The 22,383-nt window shown below is 51.4% G+C and overlaps 1 protein-coding gene and 1 long non-coding RNA gene across 3 annotated transcripts in view; one reads left to right on the top strand and one right to left on the bottom strand.

Annotated features, from left to right (window-relative positions):
- Positions 1–3,956: 3,956 nt before the first annotated feature.
- Positions 3,957–13,643, top strand: CD34 (CD34 molecule). Of its 2 annotated transcripts, none has more exons than XM_072356099.1 (8): positions 3,957–4,208; positions 7,113–7,244; positions 7,705–8,039; positions 8,441–8,518; positions 10,272–10,419; positions 10,647–10,687; positions 11,146–11,310; positions 12,360–13,643. In XM_072356099.1, exons 1-8 carry the CDS (start codon positions 4,130–4,132, stop codon positions 12,501–12,503), a joined length of 1,122 nt encoding a protein of 373 aa, XP_072212200.1. In that variant the 5' UTR covers positions 3,957–4,129; the 3' UTR covers positions 12,504–13,643. The 2 variants fall into 2 exon arrangements, with proteins under 2 accessions (XP_072212200.1, XP_072212199.1); XM_072356098.1 differs by having other exon boundaries at positions 4,155–4,200.
- Positions 13,644–20,058: 6,415 nt separating this feature from the next.
- Positions 20,059–22,383, bottom strand: part of LOC140262112 (uncharacterized) — a 10,918-nt gene continuing 8,593 nt past the window's right edge. The window contains exon 7 of the long non-coding RNA XR_011905812.1: positions 20,059–21,266. This is a non-coding gene — a long non-coding RNA (uncharacterized lncRNA). The remainder of the gene's footprint in view (positions 21,267–22,383) is intronic.

Genomic DNA, 22,383 nt, shown 5'->3' with positions numbered 1-22,383 from the left:
TATTTCATAATCACCGTTTGGGTTTCATCACCCAGAAATACCATCAGTTCTCCACACAGGAGAAATCCCCCTGGACACAACAGGGATGCAGACTTAGATGGCTTTTCCCTCTAAGGCCACTGCCCTGTGCTTTGGGATGAGCTTCAGCCCCCACCTCCATCCATCCCTCCATCCATCCGCACCGCTGGAGCGACCCGTGATGGATGGGAAGGCCCAGCAACAGATCCAACGCACGCAGTTATACGACATCCATAAATGGGAGGAATAAATTGCAATCAGCGAGCTGTAGATCTGGGTGGAGAAGCTAATCTTTGCATTAAATTACCAGACTTACGCTTTAATGATTTTTACCGGCGTTTCGTGGCGCCGCTGTTTATTACAGCGGAGCAGCTCGGATGGTACAGCAATGAAAAGCAGTCTGTGAGACCAGCCGGGTTAATGAGACCACGGTGCAGCCCCAAGGGAATGATGGATGGTGGTGGGGATGTGACTGTTTCATCGCTGTCCTCCCCTGCTCGCTTTCATGCATCGCTGTCGCTCTTTGCTGCTCGTTGCGTATCCAAATGATGGCACCTTTTCCTGCAGTGCACAAACGAGACCTTGAGGACATCAAACTGCAGGCAGCAGCCACCCAGAGGCCCTTTGCTCTTGCAACGAGGGAAGCCACAGCTTTTCTGTTGGCTCCTGGCTTTGCATATCTCTATCCTCTCTAACTCATTCAGGCTCCAGTATTGCCATGGAAAACACACACCTAGGGAACAGTTCCATGGGAAACGCTTAAGTGGTCTGATTTACATTGGAGTCTGCCCCTTCAAACTAGATTAAGGGCTCGGTAATACCCTGCAAAGTGCTGAGCAGACAGAAGGCAGCAAATGAGCACAGCCTTGATTAGATCCGAACCAACAGTCTTGAAGTAAAAGTTTAAGGCATGAAACTGTTAGACAATATATTCACCATATGGTTTGTTCAGACGCAGCCCTGAGCGTGCTTCCTATCCACTTATTATTTGAAGGTATTGATTTTAGTGGAGTAATCATACAAAGTGGCTTGCTTTAATGCATCACTTTCCTTAGCAATGTGCTGTAGTTCCAGCAGCCATGGAATTTATTTAAGGTTTCCCAAAGCTTTTTGTTTTTAAAGAGAAAACATACGATTTGTGCATCAAAAGATGGGCATTGTTGGGTTGTTTCAGTTGTTTCTCTCTGAGGAATGGCTCTGCTGAGGGTAATTGAATAAGCAATAGCTGTGCAAGGGTGCAATAAATAACGAGGAACTCATTAAGTGCACTTGCAGGCAGGAGTTTGCCTGAATTCATATATATATATATATATTTATGGTCTTTAATTCCAAGAACTGAATTTAAACAAGACTCTGGGAGCAGACTTTGGGTGCTTTGGAGAAGCTCTGCTGCAGGAATTCAGGCAGGGATATCTCAAGAGCAGCTCACGGGGTGCTGCAGTTTGAACCTGAGAGGGAAAACTATGGGGCTTTGGTGGTGGCATTGCACACCGCTGGGTGCTCAGCAGCCCCAGCATGTCAGGACTGCTCATGCTTGCTCAGTGCTGAACGTGCTTTGAAACGTTGGCATGGTGGCGGGTAGGTGAGCACGAGGTTTGGTTTCTTTGATGGGGTTTTGTGCAGAAATAGCCCTCTAACGCTGCACGTCCTCTGGGTCAGTAGTGGGAGTGTCTTGGGAGCGTGGTGGGGAACTTGATTATTTCTCCTGTCCGAAATAGCAGCTTTTAGGAGGTGGGGAAATGACTACACCAAAACTATTGTGTGCCATCTGCCTGCTGAAATGCTTATAGAAAACACGTTTCCTGGCGTATAACTTCCTAGCCATATGTCTATTGCATCATTCACAATTAAATTAAATCACCCTTAAATACTTGGCCAAATTCCCAGCCTATGTGCACAAGCCTTCATCACCGTGCTGTCTGAAATGTGGGCACTTGACCCTTCAAGTGTTTTGGGTCAAATTGTCTCAGCCATTGTTAACCTTGGACAGCTGATGGCGACGGCTTCGAGATGGTTTTTGACTATAAAACCCAGTTACAGTGCTGAGAGGAGGAATTCATTTCTCTGTGTTCGTTCGCATCCTGCTCCACTGGCTTTGAGCAGAGGATTCAATGGGGAGCCACATCCACTCACTGAACAAACACCATTGGTCCATGCTTTGAACTGGAGAGATCACTTTAGCGAGTCACCATCCTACCACCAGCTGCAAGGCATGGTCTGATGCAGTTGGTGCGAGCAGCGGCAATGGGAATGAATGCAAAGCCACATCTTTGTCATGGGGTGGTTCATTTAAATGCAGCCCAGCTTCCCCTGGAAGCTGGAGGCGTTGGGTCTTATCCTGGTGTCTGACAGTCCTGGCTGTTGCCTATTCTTAGCCCAGCCCTCTATTTTTAGTCTGTTTGTGAAAGGTGAGACACGACTGACAGACAGACCCGGATGATGCTGCTGGTCCCCTCCATGCAGCAGCCAGGGGCAGCATAGGAAGAGAATGGCAGGAAATGGGGCCGGCGGATGGGAGAGCCGTGTAGGACAGGAAGGGATACTGAAAGCCAGGGCTGTGGGACTGAGCTCGGTGGGGCCAGGGTCTGTAGGGCTGCAGGGTGGGATAGGAGGGATTGGAGGCATCTGCAGCATGGCCAGTTGTGCCAGCGTGGAATTGCATTAATTTCCATTCAACTGTTTCACTCTGCAGAATGGAAAGTTGGTGGTTTGTCTTGTTCTTTCCCTATGGTTCAATTAGTGCTGAGATAAACCATCCCAAGCTCCGGTCCTACTGAGGCTGTTCCCAATGCTATGCGGTATGGTGGCACTTGGGTCCTCACCGGTGGTCTTTGGTCTTCCCAGGTGATTTCATTCTTTAATAGAGTCACATCGTTCTACCATCCAATCCGAAGCAATAAAGTCTAAAAGCACGACAGAAATCTTTATCTAGAAGCTGGTGCACATTTTTTAGCTACAGATGTTTCCTTCCAAGAAGCTTTTTTTCCTGTCTTAAGCCAAAAACAAAAGCTGCTGGGATTTCGTCCTTCCACCCAACGCGTACCGTGGAAATGCTGTCTGGGGATCTCTTTGTGCATAACAAGACTAATTCCTTTCTTCCTTCCCTTTGATCCCTTTGTAGACTGGAGCCGTGTGGCTGTAGAGGTGCGGCACACAAGTCCATATATTCACTCAGTGCTTCATTGCCCGCGGTTTTCATGGCCACCTCATTTTTGTTTGCTGGTAAAAATGGCTTTTCCAGTGATGGTATCATTCAGTCAGAGCAGGAAAGGAAGAACTCTGACTTAACTGGGCTTTGGTTTCATAGATGGCCATAGCTGTGCCACTTCCACATGGTTACCCTCAGCCTTGGAGTAAGAGTGGGGTCGGTGTTTCTAAGCTGCTATCAATGTTTCTATAGGGAAAATTAATGGAAATCAGCTCTACTGGGGTATTTCTTCATCTCAAGTCCCTTTTCTGCTCCAGACTTTAAGCAAAAGGCTTTGCCTATGAATCCTGCTCTCTCGTAAACCTCCCCTAAATCTCATTCAGCTCTCAGTTTGACCAGAGTCAATTTAGTGAAGATAATGGAATTACCTCTCTTCAGGTCAGTGATGATTTCACATCCTTGAGTTCCTTGCTAAATTTGCTGAGAAAATCTCAGTTTCAGGAGTCATTTTTTCAGCATTCCCATTTCCCAGGGGTTCCCCATAACCACTGAGGGTGGATTTGGGTGGATTTGGGGTAGCTCTGCTGGGCTGGAGCCCCTCCGTGCAGGGCAGCAGCTCTCAGGAAAGGGTTAACACAACGAGGGCTGTGGGCTCCTTTGCTGGGGGAGAGTTGTTCCGTCTGTTTGTTTGTTTGGAAGTGCTGGCAGGAAAGCAGGGAGGAGAAAATTACCTAAGTGATAGCGAGGTTGCCATGAACTCTATAAAACCGTGGGATCGAATCAGGCAAACTCCACCTCGCCGTCTTGAACCAATGCACAACTCCTGACTCGAAACCCACCCCAGCACCGAGTGAGCTCAGGGACTTGAACTCCAACCAAGCACATGAGCTCAGCAGTGCTGCAGAGCTGAACCCACGAGCGGTCCCAGCAGCACCCAGCATTAAAGGGGAGCCCCAAGCAGGAATGCTGTGCTGGAGAACTGTGCACATGATGAAGTGGGGGCAGCTTTTCTGGATCGCCTTCTGCGTCGTGAGGTTGTGTGGTGAGTGAGGGCTGCAGAAGAGATCAGGGATGATGCAGCTGCTGGGAAATGGGACAGCGTGGGAATAGTGCATGGGGCAACTGCTTTGTATGGTTGGAAAGGGTGAAGTGGGGGGGAAATGCGTTTTGTTTTGGGGTATGGAGTGGGACCAGAGCAGACTGCAGTTTCATATACAGAGCACCGCACCGATGTTCTGCAGAGCACTGAGCACCAGGTGCTGCAAACAGAGGGCTGCAATCGAGATGGGAGAGCTCCCTAATGGGAGTTGTACTGCAGGTAACACAGGGGGTGCAGATGCAGCATGCGAAGCTGCAGGGTGCAGCCACAGCTCTGGACACCCCTCGCTGCACAGCAGTGTAAATGTGCTTTGTGGCAGGAGCTGAACTCTTTGTGAAAATCAGATGGATCTCAACTATTAAACTCCCCCATTCCAGCTCTTCGAAGCAGTCATCATCTGAATACGTACATATATATATGTATATGAATAAAGGGTTATTCTATATGGAAATATTATCATTTTTGTCCCAAGCCCAACAACCATAAAGCAATAAAGAAGTGAAGCAGCGCTCCGTGCGGGCGCAGAGTGCTGGGACAGCAGCCAGGGACCCGCGGGTGTCGTCAGATGCAATTTCTCCCAACTCCTGCCAAAGTCAGGGACTGCCTCTGCTGAAGGAATTTGCTGTGTTTTGCTCTTCTGTTCCACGGAGCTCCTTTCGTGCTCCCTTTGCTGTTGGGGTGGATTTCTCACCTCGGGTTGCTGCCCTGCATGCTGTGCTCGTGGTGCAGAATGGAGCCTTGCAGGTGGGGTGAGCTCTGGGCTTTTGTTCAGCTCCACACCTGTGTGTGGGACAGAGGATGCTCCCAAAGCAAGCACTGCTGGCCCATGTTGTGTTCAGCCTTTTCTGCCAAGCTCGATTTTGTTCCTTAAATCTCGTATTGTTGGGAAGCATTTTTTCTTTCTTTCTTTCTTTACTAATCGTTTTCCTGCAAGATCCAGCAAAGCTCTACAAATCAGCCATGCAGAGGGGGGTTTTCCAATGTCCACATGCTGCCTTTGCTGCCCTGAGCCCACGGCCACGATGGAGCACCACCACAGCCCCACACCCATATCCTGCCTGGGGCTGTGAGAGGAGGGAGGGGGGGGAGGGCAGGGATTTTATCAGATATTTCCAGAGGGAAGAGGGCTCCACCCGCTCCAGTTCCTGCCACATGGCGGGGAGCAGCACGGCTGGGAATGTGTGAGTAATGCAGGACGGAGCTCCACACTGCAGTCCCAGAGCTGTGCATCCCAGGGTGCACGGGAGATGTAATTAAAGCACAGGGAATCCCACTGGGCTGCACCTTCTGCCTTGCAAGTGCTGCAGAAAACCTCGCCGTGATTTATGTCGAAGCAGCTGCATGTGCCACAATGGAGGGAGGAGGAAAGCAATGCTGTGTGACCCAACTTGCAAACTGCACCCAGCGATAAACCCAGGCTTCAAGTTGTGACATTGGGCGGTGAAAAGGCTTTGCTCAGAAATCCTTCTGGCGCTGTGCAGACATCTGGAACAGCTCACAGGTGCTTTGGGGTGGCCGTGGTGCTTTGGGAGGTCACCTCAGTTGCAGTGACGTAAAGTTTCCGGCTGATTGCCATGCAAACACAGAGCTGTAAGCAAAGCATGGCTTTAACTTTGAGCTACTTCAGTTCTGGGCACGCGCTCACACCTCCTGGTTTTGATTTGGTAAAACTCTTCAGCAAAACACATGGATGGGATTGGCTGCAACTACTGGGGGAGGGTGGAGACCTTCCCACCCCAGCAGAGCCCCCAGCAGCTGCAGTGGGGCCAGAGGGGACGTTGCTCCTAAGCAGCCCCAAAGGGACCTCTAAGCAGCAGTGTGGCATTCAACCAACCACCACCTGGGTCCTCCAAGTGCTGATAGCTTGAGATAGGAGAAGTTCTGCCAGGATGATGCTGATATGCACAGCACCCAAATGCACAGCAATCCAAAACACCCCCAACACACAGCACCCCAATGCATAGCATCCCAATGCAAAGCACCCCCATGCAAAACACCCCAAGGGCACGTTAAGGGCGCACTGCATGCAACCAGCCCCACTGCTGGCATTGCTCAGCCCATGTCAGCACTGCTCCCCGTGGAAGCGCTGCTGGGAAGGGTGAGGTAACATTCCTTGGAGCTGCAGTGGGCAGAAACACAAATGAAACGACGTATTTTATATGAGTTTGCCTTCAGTGTCTGGATGAGAGTCTTAAACAGCAACAGCCCCAAAGGAGATGCTGGAGGAGCAGCTTGTAAAAGTGGAAATAGGAACGTAAAAGGTTAAGAGATGGGAAGAAATGCGTTCTCACTGACTCATGAAGTTCACAGCAGAAAGGAAAGCTGGAAGTGTCATCTCTGGAACACACCAGGAAGCAATATATAAACTTTAAGTTAGAGCAACGAGCGACTCCCCAAACATTCTGCTTTACCTCCAAAGATGTTTTCGCTCATGAGTCACAGCCTGAGCCGCAGCCAATGGGAATGTTTCTATTTACTTTGACACGCTGCCTGCGGCTGCACATCCAACTTCTTTTGTCCCGAGGCACACAGAGATCCCTTCCAAGGCCTCAGTCTACCCTATGAGGATTATCGACTCAAGCTGCTCCACAATCCGGCTTTGTGCAGCGCTCTGATGGAGCTCAGGGTTGTGCAGGATGAGGGCAGAACCGAGCCTGTTCTCAGTGCTCTCCGAGCTTTGGTGCTCGCGGAGCCTTTGATGCTCTCCCAGCTGTTTGCTCTTTGGATTCCCCCCATGTGAGCTCAAGGGCAAGAAGAAAGAGAACAAAATACCCCTCCCTGTGCAGCTACGGGCTATAGGGGTGGGTAGGGACCTGGCTGCAGCCCCTAATGCTTTTTCTCCCCCAGGTGCTGCTGCTGACAGCCTCACAGACAACTCAACTGCTGTGTCCTTGGCCGTGGCAACATCACAGAGCAGCACAGGCAGCAAGGCACCCACCAGCATCATGGGCAGTGCTGCACCGACACAGGACAGCCCCGGTAATCACTGTGGGGTTAATCAGATTGATTCAGTGCTTGGGTACGGCGTGCCCTGAGAAACCCAGCAGTCAGAGAATGGGGCTGAGCCATTCTCTGCAGGCCTGGTGGCTCAGCCCCATCCTGTCCATTAAACAGACAAGAGATGGGATGATGGCCTCATTCATTTTTTACCCCAGCTCTCTGATGGCTCCAGATCAAGGGGGGAGGTCGGCCGTGGCACCCTGGCTGTGTTGCAGCGTGTGCCCAGGAACTGAACCCATTGTGCACAGATTATGGAGCTCATGTAACAATTAGGTGACCTAAGCAAGCCTAATGCATTTCTTACACAGCCAACACCATGTCCTGGTGCTGCTGGCTATGACAAATCAATATTGTACTTCAGTCAGCGCGATGCCACGCACTGATTGCAGAGGACTTAAGCTTCTCCATGCGTCTTTCTCACTGCATTTCTTTCAACCAGAAGCCACTGCTCAACCCGCATCAGGCAGCCCCAGCTCCCCAGAGCTCAGCAGTGGGCACAGCCTTCAGTCCAGCACCCATCCTAGTACCCATCCCAGCACCCAGACTATCACCCAGACCAGCCAGACCCCCACAGCACTGCTGGGCAACCACTCACATCTGGAGGACATAAGCAGTGGAGCAGCCACCACGCTGAGCCCAACGCTGCACCCCAGAACAACGGCAGCTGCAAACCTATCTGCAACAGCACTGCTCAGCTCCACGGCCACCCTTGGACTGGAGGAGGCAGTCTCGGAGGTCACCACACAGCTGCACACATCTGGTGGTGTCAGCAAGGTGAGAGGAGGGGGATGGGGCTGCACTTGGTCTGCATTGGTGATCCCAATGGTGGGTGGCTTTACATCAGGGCTGTGAGCGATTACAGAGGGTGCCTTGATCCCAATCCTGTCTGGGTCTGCACTGTGTCCTTCATGGGTGGTGAGGGATGAAGTGCATGCACCTGGGCCAGGATGAGTAAACAAGGTGCTGCAGAGCCCTGCAAACTGCTCCCATCCTTGCAGCCCTGCTACATAAGGCAACCCAGGAACCTTCAGCACTGTGCTGTGAGCTGCTGAGCAGAGGATGAGACACAGGCAATGAGGGGTCTTCTGCTTTCAGAATGATCCAGCTGTGCATTCTGGACAGCACACACTAACTCCAATGGTTTGCTAATGCCAGCTCTGCTTTCTGACTTCCAGCCCATCACGTGTCACAACATCAAAGAAGTGCATGACAGCGGAGCCCTCTGCCTGCGGCTCAACAAGTCCCACACCTGTGTGAGTGGCAGCCCTATGTTTGCAATGGGGAAGCACATGGGAGGTGGGGGGTGGCAGGGGGGGGTCCTGCAGCACTTGCAGTCTGGATGGAATGGGGTCACTGTACCTGGGGTCGGTGTGGGGTGGAGAGCTTTGCACTTTAGGGCACAGCTTTAGGGCTGTGCCATATACATGGGAAGGATGGCTGCAGCAGCTCCTGGAGGATCCCAAAGGGATCCCAACATAATCCAGCTTTCTGGTTGCATAAATCCTCCTTTTCTTTTTACATCATGAAGCTCTGGGGTCTGTTTGGCTGCTGAAGTCTCTCCCACCACATTTAACAGGAAACTGCCTTTATTGTTCTCTTTCCTCTCCTCTGTTGGGAACTCAGTCGCCTTTTCTTGTCCTGCCAGCAGCCCAGGGAAGGAACCTGGGGGCAGAGCTGCATCCCTGTGCTGACTCCCAGAGGAATCCCAGGCACTCAGCACTGCCCTTGCACCAAAACCATTTACAGGAGCAAGGAAGGATCAGCTGCAGTGCTGCTGTGGGTGGGAGCAGATGGACCCTCCATGCAAGAGATGCAGGGGAGCCCAACAGGGGCAGGACTTTATGGGACAGTGACTTGGCAGAGCCCTGGGCACAAATGACAACGATGAGTCTTATTTTGCTGGTCAGTCACGCTGCAGCCAATTTGGGTGGGTGAATTCCTACTTGGCTTCCCTTTCTAAATTGCCCATTAATAGGCATTTAGGGTTGCCAGCGCTTATGGTGGTGGGTTGGTATGGAAGCTCCCAAGCTCAGCTGCCATCTAGTGGCACCGACCCTCTTGGCACCTGCACGGGTTGCATGAGTATGGACGGTATAGCATGTAGGATATCCTATAGGGCTGTAGCAAAGTGCATGCCCTGCTCCAAACTGCTTGGCTATAGTGGTGGGTGCTGCAGCTGGGAACTGATAGGAGCTGCCGAGAAGGGGCAGATCGGAGGGAATGGCCTTGTGTCCTTCCTGCTGCTGCTGCCTTTTCCCAAAGCAAATGAGCACTGCTAATTGCAAAGGGAAACTCTGATACGTGGATGAGTTCTTTCCACAGCGGAGAAAGGAAAATACACACTTGGGCCTCATGTTCCATCTTGGCCTTCCTTGTCCCCACGCCAAGCTCTATAGAGACAGCTGAAACTGATCTGTTTGTTATTCTGCCGTGGATGGATCTCTGCATTTCTGTTTGCTCTGTGTGCCGGTTGGTGTGGGACTCCAAGGGGAAGGCAGGCAGCATGGAGCTGTATATGGGACAGAGGGGCTGTGACTGTGGCCCAATGGGATGGGATGGCGTAGAGTGAGATGGGATGGGGCAGATTGCATCTGAAAATAGCTGCAAGGAGAAGGACAGTCCTGTCCCATGCAGGGACCTGCCCGTGGGAGGGAAAGGCTTCAGTTCTTCTCTTCCTCTTCCACCCAAGCGCCGGTTCAGCTCTAAGAAGTGCGAAAGGCGTGTTTTGTTGCCTGGCCTTTGATCAGCAACCTAGAGAAAACACTGAAGACATTTCCTAAACAGGAAGGCAAAATGCTCCTTTGTTATTTCCCCTCTCTCCCTGGGATCCCGAAACAATGGGGCTCTTCAGGCTGTTTGCTCCATCCAGAGACTGGAGGGACTTGCCATGCCATTCGGATCCTAAATTTAGCTTTGTTTTAAATGTCACTTGCGAGAGCTGCTGTGAATATCTTCATTTCATTTATCCTTGGGTTTTTATGGCTCTTCGTTTTGAAAACCTTACAGAAACACTTTTTGGACACGAAGGGCTCAGATTTATGGAGAGCCATCTGCGAAGAGGATGCTCACCGTGTGCCCCCACCCTGCGAGATCAAACTAGCCATGTCTGAGGTCGACCAGGAGTGCCTGCTGCTTGTCCTCGATGGGAACACAGGTCAGGAGCTGAGCCCCAGCCATTACTATGCCTCAGGCCCCAGAGGGAGGTCTATGTAGGGCACCAATTCTCACTTGCAGCCTGGGAGGAGCTCTTTCTATTGGGGTTTTGCTTCTGCCATGATGGCGTTGCACCTGGCGACGTGAAGGGGTTTGTGGCTCCTGGTGCTGATATAAGCTGCAGTGTGAGGCTCATTGTAATGCACTTCTCCTGTTGAACAATTGCAGATCCTGCTACAGATGTGCTCCGGAAGTCTCATTGGGAAAAGGTAAATGCCTGGAGGGGTCGGGTGCTGGGATGGGGTTTGGGCAGCTCGGTGTCGGGATGGTCTCAATGCCTTGAGTGTGCCAGGCAGCACTGAGCCCACAGTCACCATCCATTGGATATTGCATATTTGGCATGCAACAGCGCCCCAGGATCCCTAATGTGAGCACTGAAGGTAGAAGTGCTCGGAATAGTCCCCATAAAATTGGGTAGCATCCTCTTAAAAAAGGGCCAGATCCCCACGATATCTCCTAGGATGGAACTGGCACTCTGCATCTTCCAAGCATTGCGTGATGTTAATTAATTCCTGCTCTCAGCACTGCAGTGAGGCTGCTGCTGCTGCCGGCTCGTCAAGCCGAGCTCCAGGTGCCCATATAAAGGCAGTGCTCACAGATACTCCATCCGTGCAGATGCACGCTCTGTTTGCGAGGCTCTCGGCTCTCTTTCTTTTCTCTTTTGCAGTTCGGAATCAAATCCCTCGAGCGGGACAGGGTGAGGAACCATCAGAACTTTACTCGGAAGACATTGACGGCTTTGGTCACCTCCGGGCTCCTGCTGGCGGCTCTGGGCACGGCCGGATACTTCTTGATGCGGCGGCGGAGCTGGAGCCCCGCGGGACAGAGGCTGGTCAGTGCCTATAGGTGGCAGAGCGCCCGGTAGCCACAAGCCGGCGCTCTGCTGCCCATTTACCGATGCTGTAAGAAAGGCTCTTCCTCCCCTCCCTTAATAAAACATATCAAGAAAGAAGAAATGCTCCTATGTCCATGTTATCCCCTCCGGACAGGTTGAGCGCTCAGAACCCCTTTGCTATGAACTTCAGCTTTTCTCCTATCAGTGCTCAGGTGCACAGCGGTGCCGCAGCCATTGGAGAGCTTCATTGCCAGGAGGGTCTCACTCCAGATGTGCAGCTGTGCAAAGAGGCAGCTGGAGCCCAGCACTGCTGGGTGCAGGTCTGGATGGTGGCAGTAGGGCCAGCACACAGTGGGAGCTGCTGGTGTAGGTGCTGAGCAAGTGTCACACCATTTTGCATGGACAAAGATCACAGGGTGCACATGGGATGTATAGTGCTGATGCCCAACCTCTGCTCTCCTCTGCTGCTGGCTGCAATCTCTGCCCACAGCCCATGCTCACCAGGCTCTGCTGAACACCAAGGGACCTGCTGCATCCCAATGGGACCTGCTGCTTCCCTATAGAAACAGATTATGGGCACATGGAATGAGTGTGCTTGGGTAGGGGATGATGGCAGCTCCTTGCAGCAGTGTCAGAGCCATAGAGCACAGCTGCGTATGGGCAGGCCCATATGCATCTCCATGCTGGAGCGCAGTGCTGAGCTGCTGGTGTATTGCTGCAAGGGATGGGGGAAGAGCAGTAGGAAATGGCCATAGCTTTCATTCCATGGTGGTTCTTCTTGGCTAAGGGGGAAGGCAGAGCCACTCAGTGCTGGGGCAGCTCTGCCAACCCAAGGTGGGTTATCCAACAACAACACCCACCTGACAGCTCCTCTTTTCAGGCTCCTGAGGACAAGCAAAGCTCCTGGTTGCCAGCATGGCTCCATGTTAGTGGGTGCCCATCCAGTGCTGACAAGATGCCACCCACCCTCTGCTTGGTGGCAGAGCCACCCACCACCAGCCCTCCCCTCCCTAACACCACCTCTCCTCTCCTCTTGCTGCCTGCAGGATGAAGACCACTACGACCTGGAGACTGGCAGCCAGGGCAGCCCCACACCTCAGGAGAAGCCAAGTGCCAACGGGGCGCAGGAGAACGGCGCATCCCGCAATGGCCGTGGCACTGCTCAGAGCCTCGCTGACACCTCCATGTGACCCCACAGAGCGCACAAGAGCCTCACACAGAACTTTTGCCGTGACTTTTTATATCTTCTTTTTCTCATTTCCATGAAGAACTTCACCACCAGCCCAAAGCACGCTGCGCTCCAGCGCTGCCCGGGGGCTGTTTCTCTGCTCTCCCTCCTTCTTCCAATGACCAAAGATGAACTTCTTTACTGCCATCCTCTGCTTTTGTTGTTAAAAGCACAAATGCAGCTGAGCAGAGGGAAGCTGACGCCACCATTTGGGTTGCAGCGGGTGATCTGAGCACCAGCAGCCCCAGGATTTGGTGGCACTGTGATTTAAGTAGTTAGATTGGGATTCCAGTGACACGAACCTCTCAGGTTTCAGGGAATGGTTTTCTTTTGATCTCGTCTTTAAGCACGGGACGTCTTCCTCCTATAAGAGTATGGGGCCTTTAATCCCCTCCTCGTTCTTTGTGCCGTCTTTGGCATTCCTTCATCACTTAGAATGTACCGGAGCTCTATGTAACACTTCCCATGTGGCGTTGAAGGATGAAATACAAGCAGACCTTGAGCTCTGCTGAGCCCACCGAGGTGCAGGTAGTTGTTTTAGGGGTGACGTCTCACCCATCTCCCAGCTTGGAGGTGGCAATAACACCGTGATCCATCACCGTGTGCTCCCATCTCCCTACCCCACCAAACAGGGCTTTGGCCTCCGTAGGACTTTGGGAACAGAAGATGCCAAAGGGCTCCTGGTCGGAGATCAGCTGGACTCTGTGATGGACGTTTCCATTCAGACCAAAAGAAAGTATTTTTACTTTACAGTAACAAAAAGCCTGTGCTGAAATACCAACAGCGGGAGCAAACCGAGCTCTGCTCCCCTGCAAACTGCTCCTCCCAGCCCTCGTCGTTAAATCATCTCAGTGAGAAAAGAGAAAGAAGCAGCATCACAAATGAGTGTCCTCAGAGCAGCCCCGTGTTCATCCCGCTGGGATTTGGGGCTCAGGACCACACCTCAGTCAGCCCTTGTTTTGCAGCACAAGGCGATGACTCAAAGCCGTCCCACATGTCTGCTGGACAAGTGACTTCCATCCAGTTATTCAACGTTTGTTTGACTTGCTGATGTTTACCATGTGCTGCTAATTGCCGGAGCAATAAACGAGGCTGCAGGCTGATGGCTGGGGGCTGTGCTGACAGCAGGGTGTGTGTGTGTGTGTGCATGCAGGAGGAGGAAGGCTTCCTCTGTGCACCCAAATAATGGGTGTTGGAGCTGCATTGACCTCCTCTGCCATGCACACGGTGGGGCTGAGCAATGGGCAAGAGCTGCAGGGCATGGAGATGGGTATCCATACCCATATCTCCCCATCTGTGGGTATGGATAGTGTGGGGGCACTGAAAGTATGGACTCAGGTTGGGGCTCACTTAGATCCCAGCTCGTTTCAGTCCCTTCCCCATATTGAATGCTTATAGCTGCTGTGCAAAAGATACCCTCAAAAACCTATGAGCTGGGCTCTCCTGGAGGCAGTTCCAACAACACAGAATGGAAGGGGGGGGGGGGGGGGGGAAGGCCCTTCCTCCTGTGTTTTCTGTTTCCTTTTGGCAGCTGCTTATCTAATCAGCACTATCTGCTGCATCAGAGAGATCTAATCAAAGCTCAGGTGCATTTTTCACAGCTCTGGTTAAAGTCCTCCAGCCAAAGTGAGACAACAACAAAGCCGCCATCAGCCGATGGGGCAAAACAAAAGGCTTCACAGGAACATCCTGGTGGGCTCAGAGCCCAGCCGGGCTGTAGGACGAGCTCTGAGGAAGGGACTGTGGGCTGCTCAGCTCAGCCAAGGCGAAGGAACTGCTGTTGTTCCTCCTTGCATCTCTTCCTTGTGGACCTTGCTGGGGTTGAGGCTTTTCTTCTGCTCAACCAGTGATGGCTCAGTGGTGACCCAGCCATTGAGTGTCACATCTGTGCATCAACCCAAAGCAGAATGGAGCCCTGGTGCCATGCAGGCAGCCCCGGGCCCTTCCCCAGGCTGAAAGCAGAGACTTCATTCAGCAATGAGAGGTTCTTTTGAGTCTGAGCTGCCACACAGTGCTACTGAGAGCTTCAGGCTTGCTCAGTGCATTGCTGAAGCCAATCAAGTTCATCAGAGCGAGCGAGTTTTAATTAAGTCTTATTAACTACTTCTCTCAGCGGATCTTCCGTGCTGTGCATAGCAAAACCAGCACGACCTCACCAGGTGAGCCCTGCACAGCAGAACAGCCCATCCCATACGTGGAAGTACTGCTCCCATGTTGAATTATCGCATGTGTATGTAGTGGAGATGCTAAATCACAGCCTGAAACAGTAATTGAGCAGCTGGTGGGAAGGCAGGGCTCATGCAGGGAAGCTCAGGTGCATGCAATGAACCTGAGTGACTGGAAAGGGTGGAGATAGGATTCACCCCTTCCCACACCTCATTTAAGGGTTGGTAAGTGGAGGTGAGGATATCTGTTGCTGGAGATCTCCGCTGACCTGCATCCTTCTAAAGGACGCTTAGGAACTGTAAGTCCGGGGTATATACGTACATACATACGTATAGCAATGCTGCTATCTGCTGGCTGCGCTCTGCTAGAACAGCAGGGCTGGCACCCGGCTCACTGCAAACGCTGCTGCCCATCAGTGCCTGCGTCTTGCATAAGACAGACCCGCATCCCTGGGGTGTTTATTTTTAACCTGTGCATCTTTTTTATCCCTGTAAATTCAATGATGCATCCGCGAGTTCTTTGTTTGCTCTTTTTTTTTCTGCTCCTTTTAGTTGTGATTATTTTTCTTCTTCTTTTTATTAATCTTCACGTTTGCATCTTCCTTCCTTCCTTCCTTATCTGCCCCAGAGGCTCTCTCTGCTGCTTTGGCAACGTGCTAACGTGTTTGGGAATGATAAGACATCTAATTAATAGTTTAATTAGCAGTACAAGGTCCTAATAGCTTATTAAAGGAAAACCATTCAGAGGATTCTTTTCCTTTCCTCACGTTGGTTCCGTACCATTTATGAGCGCACGATAAAATGGCTTTGAATGGTGCTTGGAATGTAGCAGGGGAGGCAGATGTGTGATTTCATGGGGGATTTTACACCACTAATACCATTATTATTATTATTTTCTTGTTTAAAAGCAGTTTAACAGCTTAGCAGAACTGGAAGGGAACAGCAGTGCTGTGGCATAGCTGGTGGTCCTGGAGGAGGAGTGATGCAGCACTGCCCTCCTCATTGCACATAAACACCTGCTGGGTCTATCAGAACCGAAGGGGTTTGTAGGGTTGGAGCCTTGGCTGACTGCATCTAAGCATCAATGAGAGCCCCCCAGCTCCTCTCCCAGTCCCTCCCAGCCCTCAGGCTGCAGTAGGAGCCACGCAGTCGCTCCGTTTGGATTCCAGAGGCTGCAGTGTTTTTCCTCTGACCCATACAAAGATTTCTTTCTAAATTTATCTCGGCCGCTCATCGGCAGTCCCACTTAGCAGCAGATTACGAGGCCGGGCCAATTCAAATGAGGGCAGGGGAGCCTGGAACGCGGCACGGCCCTGACACAGGGCGGCAGGATGGCAACGGGCAGGGCTGAGCTCAGCACTGTACACCCACACTGTGGCTGCAACCAGGGGCTCAGCTCTCCTCTCCAGGCTGCCTCCGTCCCACCGCAGTTCCAGCATGCTGCTCCTCCTGCATGGATTGCAGCACGAAGCGGGCTGCAGCTGGGTGTGCTGCATGAGCGTGTTGCACCCCAAGCATCCCTTGGTCCCCCCACCCCATGTCACAGCTGCACACCTCGGCTGCAGCCTGTGGGGCTGCTCTGTGCACAGGGGCTGCAGCATGGATTAAACCATCCCAGCGGAATGCACGGGTGCTGCTAATGCTGTCTGCACTCTTTGCATTGCATTTGCAATGCAGCCCCGCGCAGGGAGTACATTCCGTGTTTGGAATCACAGAGGGAAATTATGCAGTTCCAAGGATGGCATAATTGAGAGAATGCTCCGCTCGTGCAATTTCCTTATGCGCTGTCAGCAAATCGCTTAATCTGTGCTGTGCCAAGTTTTCCCATCCATTAAATGGGGAATGATTACCGCTCTGCTTCCTAAGGGGGGAGATGGAGCGGCACCACCGATGGCTGCGGGCGCAAGAAGGTGCCGCGGAGAGACGCAGAGCTGCGAAGAGAGAGCGGCGGTTGTAAGCTCGGGTAGCACCGACCTTCGGAACCGGATCCCTCCTTCTCATCTCCCGTTGCTTTTGTTTGGTTTTAATTGCAGAAGATCCTCAGCTCGGTTCAGCTCTTCCGTTCAGGATTTAATAAGATTTTTTCAGGTCTCCGGACGACGCACCGTCCTGCGAGAAAGGAGAGGAAAAGGCGACGCAGGATGCGCTCATGGATCCGGGAGCTCTTCCTTCGCCCGTCCGCCGCCCCCTCCCGACCCCCCCATGGGCTGTAAGGGGGGGGCACGGCCTCTTGGGACGTGTAGGCAGAGCGGGGTGACCTTGCGGCGTGGTGCGGGGGGGGAGCAGCGGCCGCCGCTTCCTCCGCTCGGCAGGGCCGGGGATGGGGGGGGGGACGCGCCGGGATCCGCGGGGAGCTGAGCGCCCCGGGGCCGGTATGGGAGCATCCCCTGCCCCATAACAGCCTCCCCCCTTCCCCTGGGCCCTGGTGCAGGTGGGAGCACGGACAGAGCCCAGCTAGGCTACTGCAGACCTGGAGCTGGGAAATAAGTGATAACAACAATACTAATAAGTACTAATGATTATTATTATGGAAGTAGTGATCTGTTGGGGGGGTACAGTTGTACATAATAATGGAACATAACAGTAACGAATGGGACATAATAATTCGATTAATAATTACGATAATATGATCTAATACTTAATAATTATCCCTACTTCCCCCTGGGTAAGTGGGACCCCAGCCCCATGGGATGCAGGCACACAAGGCTGCCCAGATGGGAAGCAGTTCCTTTAACAGCTTCGTGTTTTCTTAGCCTTCCTTCCCAAGGACTGTTGTTCCATCAAGCCTTAACAGCGATGCGTTGCTCTGTTCTTTACTGTTTTCCTCGCTCTCAGAACATCCGATGCCGTTTCTGTTTGCGGAGCCTTTTAATAGCGAGGTGGCAGAGACAAACCTGACTCAGTAAACTCGCCTTCCCCCCCCTTAGGGCAGCTGTAGCCCAGAGAAACGGAGGGAGAGCCGCAGCTCAAGCGCTGTTTACAATCCATCATTGTTCCTTAATTGCTGTTTGGTTAAATATTTACTTTGGATTAAGTTCTTTTGTGCTCTTTCCTTACAAAATAATAAGTAGGGGTTTGTCTGCGGGGCTTTTTAGACGGCTTTTGAAAGACAATTCAGCAGCAGAGGAACTTCATGAAGTTGTTCTCCTTACTTTGTGCTTGCGTTTGCCCTGCATTGCTGTGCTATCAGGCCTGTTCCTGGCTGCCCCTAAGCCAAGCTAGAAGGGCCATCCCAAAGGGTTGTTGTGCTGTTTAATGGGGTGACTGCAGACTTCATGCCAGGGGCAGCTGAACCCCACAAGCATCCTCCAGGTTGCAGCTCTGCTCCCCACCTGCTCTGAAGCCCTGGGAGCAGCTGTTGGCTCCACGAGAGCCTTTTTTGGTGCAAGGCTGTGAACTCCAATGTTCTGCAGCACTGACCCAACTGTTATATAAACACGGGTTTAATTTTGGAACTTTAATATTTAAGAGGCTTAAGTTTCCTTTTGCTCAGCCTTGTTTCTATGCGCTGCTCCTTTGCAAAGTGCTTCTTACCTACGTTATGGGTTGCTATGTTATCCTGCAGCTGCCTTCATGGTCCACCTGAGCAAGGCTTTTACTTGGGGGTAACTCCCTGCCTTAGCATTGCTCTGCCAGCATGAAGCAGGGCTTGCAACATTGCCTTGCCACTCTGGGTTCTCAGCTCCCTTAGAAAAGCAGCAGAGAAGTAACACAGAAGGGAGTGCTGATGCTGAAGGCGGCCATGCAGTTACATTGCCTGCTCAAAATGGGACCCTTTGGAGGACAACACGGGGCTCCATCCTGCAGTGGGATCTAAAACCCATAGGTACCAACAAGGCTGGAGCAGCACTGATCCTCTGCCTTCAGCAGGTAGGTGGTTCATCTTCAGCTTCTTCCTGTGGTCAGCAATCATCCCACATGTATCCAGTTCAGTGATGGTGATGCAGGAATCTCCCTGGTGGGATAGAAGCACTGTCCGTCACTTGCTGTCCAAGATGAAGTCATCCCCCTTATCCACGACTTACTAATCACCAAGCAATTATGGAAGGAATAATGTAGACCTTGCTCCCTTTGCAGTGCACCAAAGGGTAACACCTGGGGCTGGCTGCAGCACAGAGCTGCTCTGTGCTGTGTCTATCTGGCACCCCGGAGCTCCGCAGTGCCCTGTGACCGCAGCCCGTCATGCTGCCTGCTCAGCACAGTTTGTCACGTAAACAGGGAGATGCAAATAAAGAAACCAGCCTGATTCCACACCCTGAGAACGCAGGAGACTTCCAACATCCTGCCCTCTGTCCTCTGTGTGTTTCTGTTGCAGTGCTCCCCTGCGTGCAGGGCTCGGTGCAGGCAGTGGATCGTCCTCCCGAGGCGGCTGTGGGTTGCAGGCAGCTCCCATCTTGGACGACCTCATTTTAACCTCCCCGTTTCGAGGCAGCAGTAGTATTATATAACCCAGATTTCGGCGGGTCTGCTGGTGAGGCTGTGCAGAAACAAAACGTGTGCTCACAAGGGTCAGGGTGTAATGGGTTCCTTCCGCTGGTGCCCTCGCCCACGTCTCACCCAGAGCTGCCAAGGAAAGCTCCCACTCCAGGGTTGCAGCTGTGGAGCTTCTGGACTTGCAATGCAGAACACATTCATGGCAGCTCTGGGGAGGGCAGTGCTAAGGATAGAATGGCTCTCAGCAGCTGAAAGGCTGGTGTTCCTGCAGGTGAACCTAAGGACGGAGCGTGTGTCAGAGGGAGGGCTGGGACTCAGGGCTCAGCCATTCCTGGCTCACGGCTGTGTGCCTCCAATAGCCTTGTTTTTCACTGTCATGTCCAATCTGCTTCCCTGTGTCCCTATGGAGCACCTCCCTCTTTTCACCCAAGGCTCATTGGTGCTAGAAACGGGGCACAGCAAATGCCAGAAGACACTTTTCTGCAGAAGCTCCCACTTTGCAACTCCTTCAACTTCCTATGAGAGCCACGGACCTTCTACCTTACCATAGATTCACCTGTAGGGCTTGCAGGATAACAATCAAAACAGAGCAAGGAGGTTAGTGCAGATGCATTAACCTCAAGGCACATAGAATCTCCTTCCATCCTGGCATTAGGAGGCAGAATTCCCAATGCATACTGACATCCCATTCAGCACAGCTCACCTTAGCACAGTTTCCCTGTGTTTTGCTGGCCTTGGCCACCAGTCCTTCAGAGTTAATGGCCTGGCACTGGGCACCCATTGCATCCCCTGCACAGCAATGCTCATGTGTAGTTAATACATTCTCAATGGCTCATTTACACCAGCATTTACTTTTCTACGCAATTCCTTGTCTTAGAAATAAAACTAACCCCTCTATTACTGTCGTGCAACAAGAAATGAGCATGGAAACCACATTTATATGTTTACAAAAGAATACAGGTGTATTTTCCACCCTCCCCAGGAGCCTTACATGCATCCTTTCTCCTTTTGGTGTTATTTGGCTTTACTGTAAAGCCTTGCAAAACCTTTCTTATGATTCAGGTTTCAGGAAGTCTTTTATTCTTCATTTGAGGAATACCAGTTAGTTGTTACTACTGAGCACATCCGCAGCACTTCCTGAGCAGCAGCAGACATTAAATTCCCTCCATTTCAGTGCAGAAATTCATGCTGTCCCCTCAGTGCTGCACCAGCCATCCCCACAGCTGCATGAGAAGGGCAGGACAGGCAACTTTTGTTCTGCTGAACACAGTTCCAGCAACTGGCATTGCATGGAAAACACGGGCAACAAGGTTGTTGTGTAACGTGCTCAGTGGGAGGCTGCTTCCAGGTGTTACTTAATTCGTTCAATTAAGTGCTCCATGGCAAAACCAGACGAGCTGTACAAGCTGTGAGTTCTCCTGGAGCTGTTGCTGGTGCGTGTGTTTGTGTCCCATCCACTCTGACACACCTTGCTCTCGTTGCCAAGTGTTGCCAAGTAACTAATCGTACTGCTGAGAGCCAGCATTGTGCATGAACTGCACTGGCATTTGTCCTCTTCCTCTTCCTCCTCCCCACCTCCCACTGCTTGAGCTGGGACTGCATTAGGAATGAGCAAAGCCCAGAGATGTCCTCCTGCTCTGTGCAGGCTCAGACGATGCAGATACAACAGGGTTGGAGGAACAGCTGTGACAAATTGGCCTGGTGTGCACCTCTGCCAGATAATTCGGGTTACCATGGTTACGTGTGGAAAACAGGGCTGCAGGTTAACCTGAGCCAGTGCAGCATGGAGTGAAGCATCTTGTGTTGTGGGGTCTTATCTTATGGTCACTGCTGAAGACCTGCCCACCCCACAGGCACCTTTTAGTCCTCAACAGCTTAAGAGAGCTGCAATGTCTCACCATAACATACAGGAAAACAACACTGAGTCCACAAATGGCTTTCAGCAATAGTTCTATGAACACCACTCTGAAATTGTGCTCTGGAGGCAAAGCAGATGATTTCAGCTCAAAGGCTGCTGTCCCAACTTCCCCATATGACAGAACTGACACAAGGCACAGGATCAGGCAGACCACCCCAAACACGATCAGCTCCTTGATTTGGTAGAAACCTTCCAGCCTGGGGAAAACCTGTCAAACAAAGGGACAAGTGAAACCTGGAGTGAGTTAAAATTCAAAGGAAAATGTAAGTTCCTCTGCCAAGCAGTGCTTCTACTGACAGCAGGTTTTGGAAACTCCATTAAATCATTTGGGGACTCTGCTATTTATCTTTCACAGCAACCTGCTCAGAGGACGCAGCAGTGGATGGCAGCACAAAGGCCTCAGAAGGAGAGCTTCTGCCAGGCTGTTTTCGACATATTACAGTGCACTGAGGCAGTGCTGCCTTCCAAAGAGAGAACTGCACACTAACAGGTATAAATGAGGAGGCAGAGGCCTGCAAGAAATACCACTCTTGGCTTTTTGATGTATTAAATGCCTCCTTTTCCCGTGCTGGCTGTAAGAAACACAACATGACATTTAAAAGCAGTGGTTTGGGCAAATAAATTGTGGGGACTCTATGAACCCCTTAATAATACGGCCAATCTTTGGTTTGCTATTCAAATCACTCGTTCAAGAATGCCTTAAAAATTCACACCTTTGCTAGAATATACCCTTACTGCCTTGTTTTGGGGGGAGGAATAGCACTAGATGCTGGTTCAGAGGCTTAAATCCAAACCTTGGCCACTGCAGAGTGACCTGCCTTCCCCTTTAAAGGAGTACAACCATACAGTCGTGCACGAGGCTGAAGGGGTTGGTTTGCGTTTTGTTTTTGTTGTGTGTCTTTAAAGAAAAATAGTTGGCAGGAAGGTGAGCAAAGCTGAAAGTCTTTTCATCTGTTTTGTTTTGTCATGTTGAATGTTTTGTTTTCTACTTGGCGGATTAGCCAAAGGAAGAGCTGAAAACAAAAAGGTCTCCCATTCTGGAAAGGGAAAATCGGTCTTACAGTTGGGTTAAGATGACTAATCAGAATTGGTCAAATAAAGAAACCAAAAACATACTGACAAATGAAACTGTCTGTGTTTTCCTAGGAGTAATATAGAAAAGTTCAACTTTTAATCAGGGTTTGTTTATAAAATAGTTCCCCGTTGGGAAAAGTAACCAGGCTGCTTCCATAGGAACAGTTTTGAGTTTGGCTTTTATTTTCTTAATGCAAGCCTGGATTTTAGACCTTACTTGTGGCCTTCCAGTGATTCTGGTTGTGTAAGTG

This window comes from Excalfactoria chinensis, chromosome 23, assembly GCF_039878825.1.
Source record: "Excalfactoria chinensis isolate bCotChi1 chromosome 23, bCotChi1.hap2, whole genome shotgun sequence".
NCBI lineage: Eukaryota > Metazoa > Chordata > Aves > Galliformes > Phasianidae > Excalfactoria > Excalfactoria chinensis.
Note: the sequence above shows the minus strand (reverse complement) of the source record. Positions and strands in the feature narration are given on the sequence as shown.

Coding starts and splice junctions, on each gene's coding strand:
- CD34 (XM_072356099.1), top strand. CDS start 4,130: ATGCTGTGCTGGAGAACTGTGCACATGATGAAGTGGGGGCAGCTTTTC. Junction 8,519..10,271: donor TCAACAAGTCCCACACCTGT/GTGAGTGGCAGC, acceptor AAAACCTTACAG/AAACACTTTTTGGACACGAA. Junction 11,311..12,359: donor GCCCCGCGGGACAGAGGCTG/GTCAGTGCCTAT, acceptor TGCTGCCTGCAG/GATGAAGACCACTACGACCT.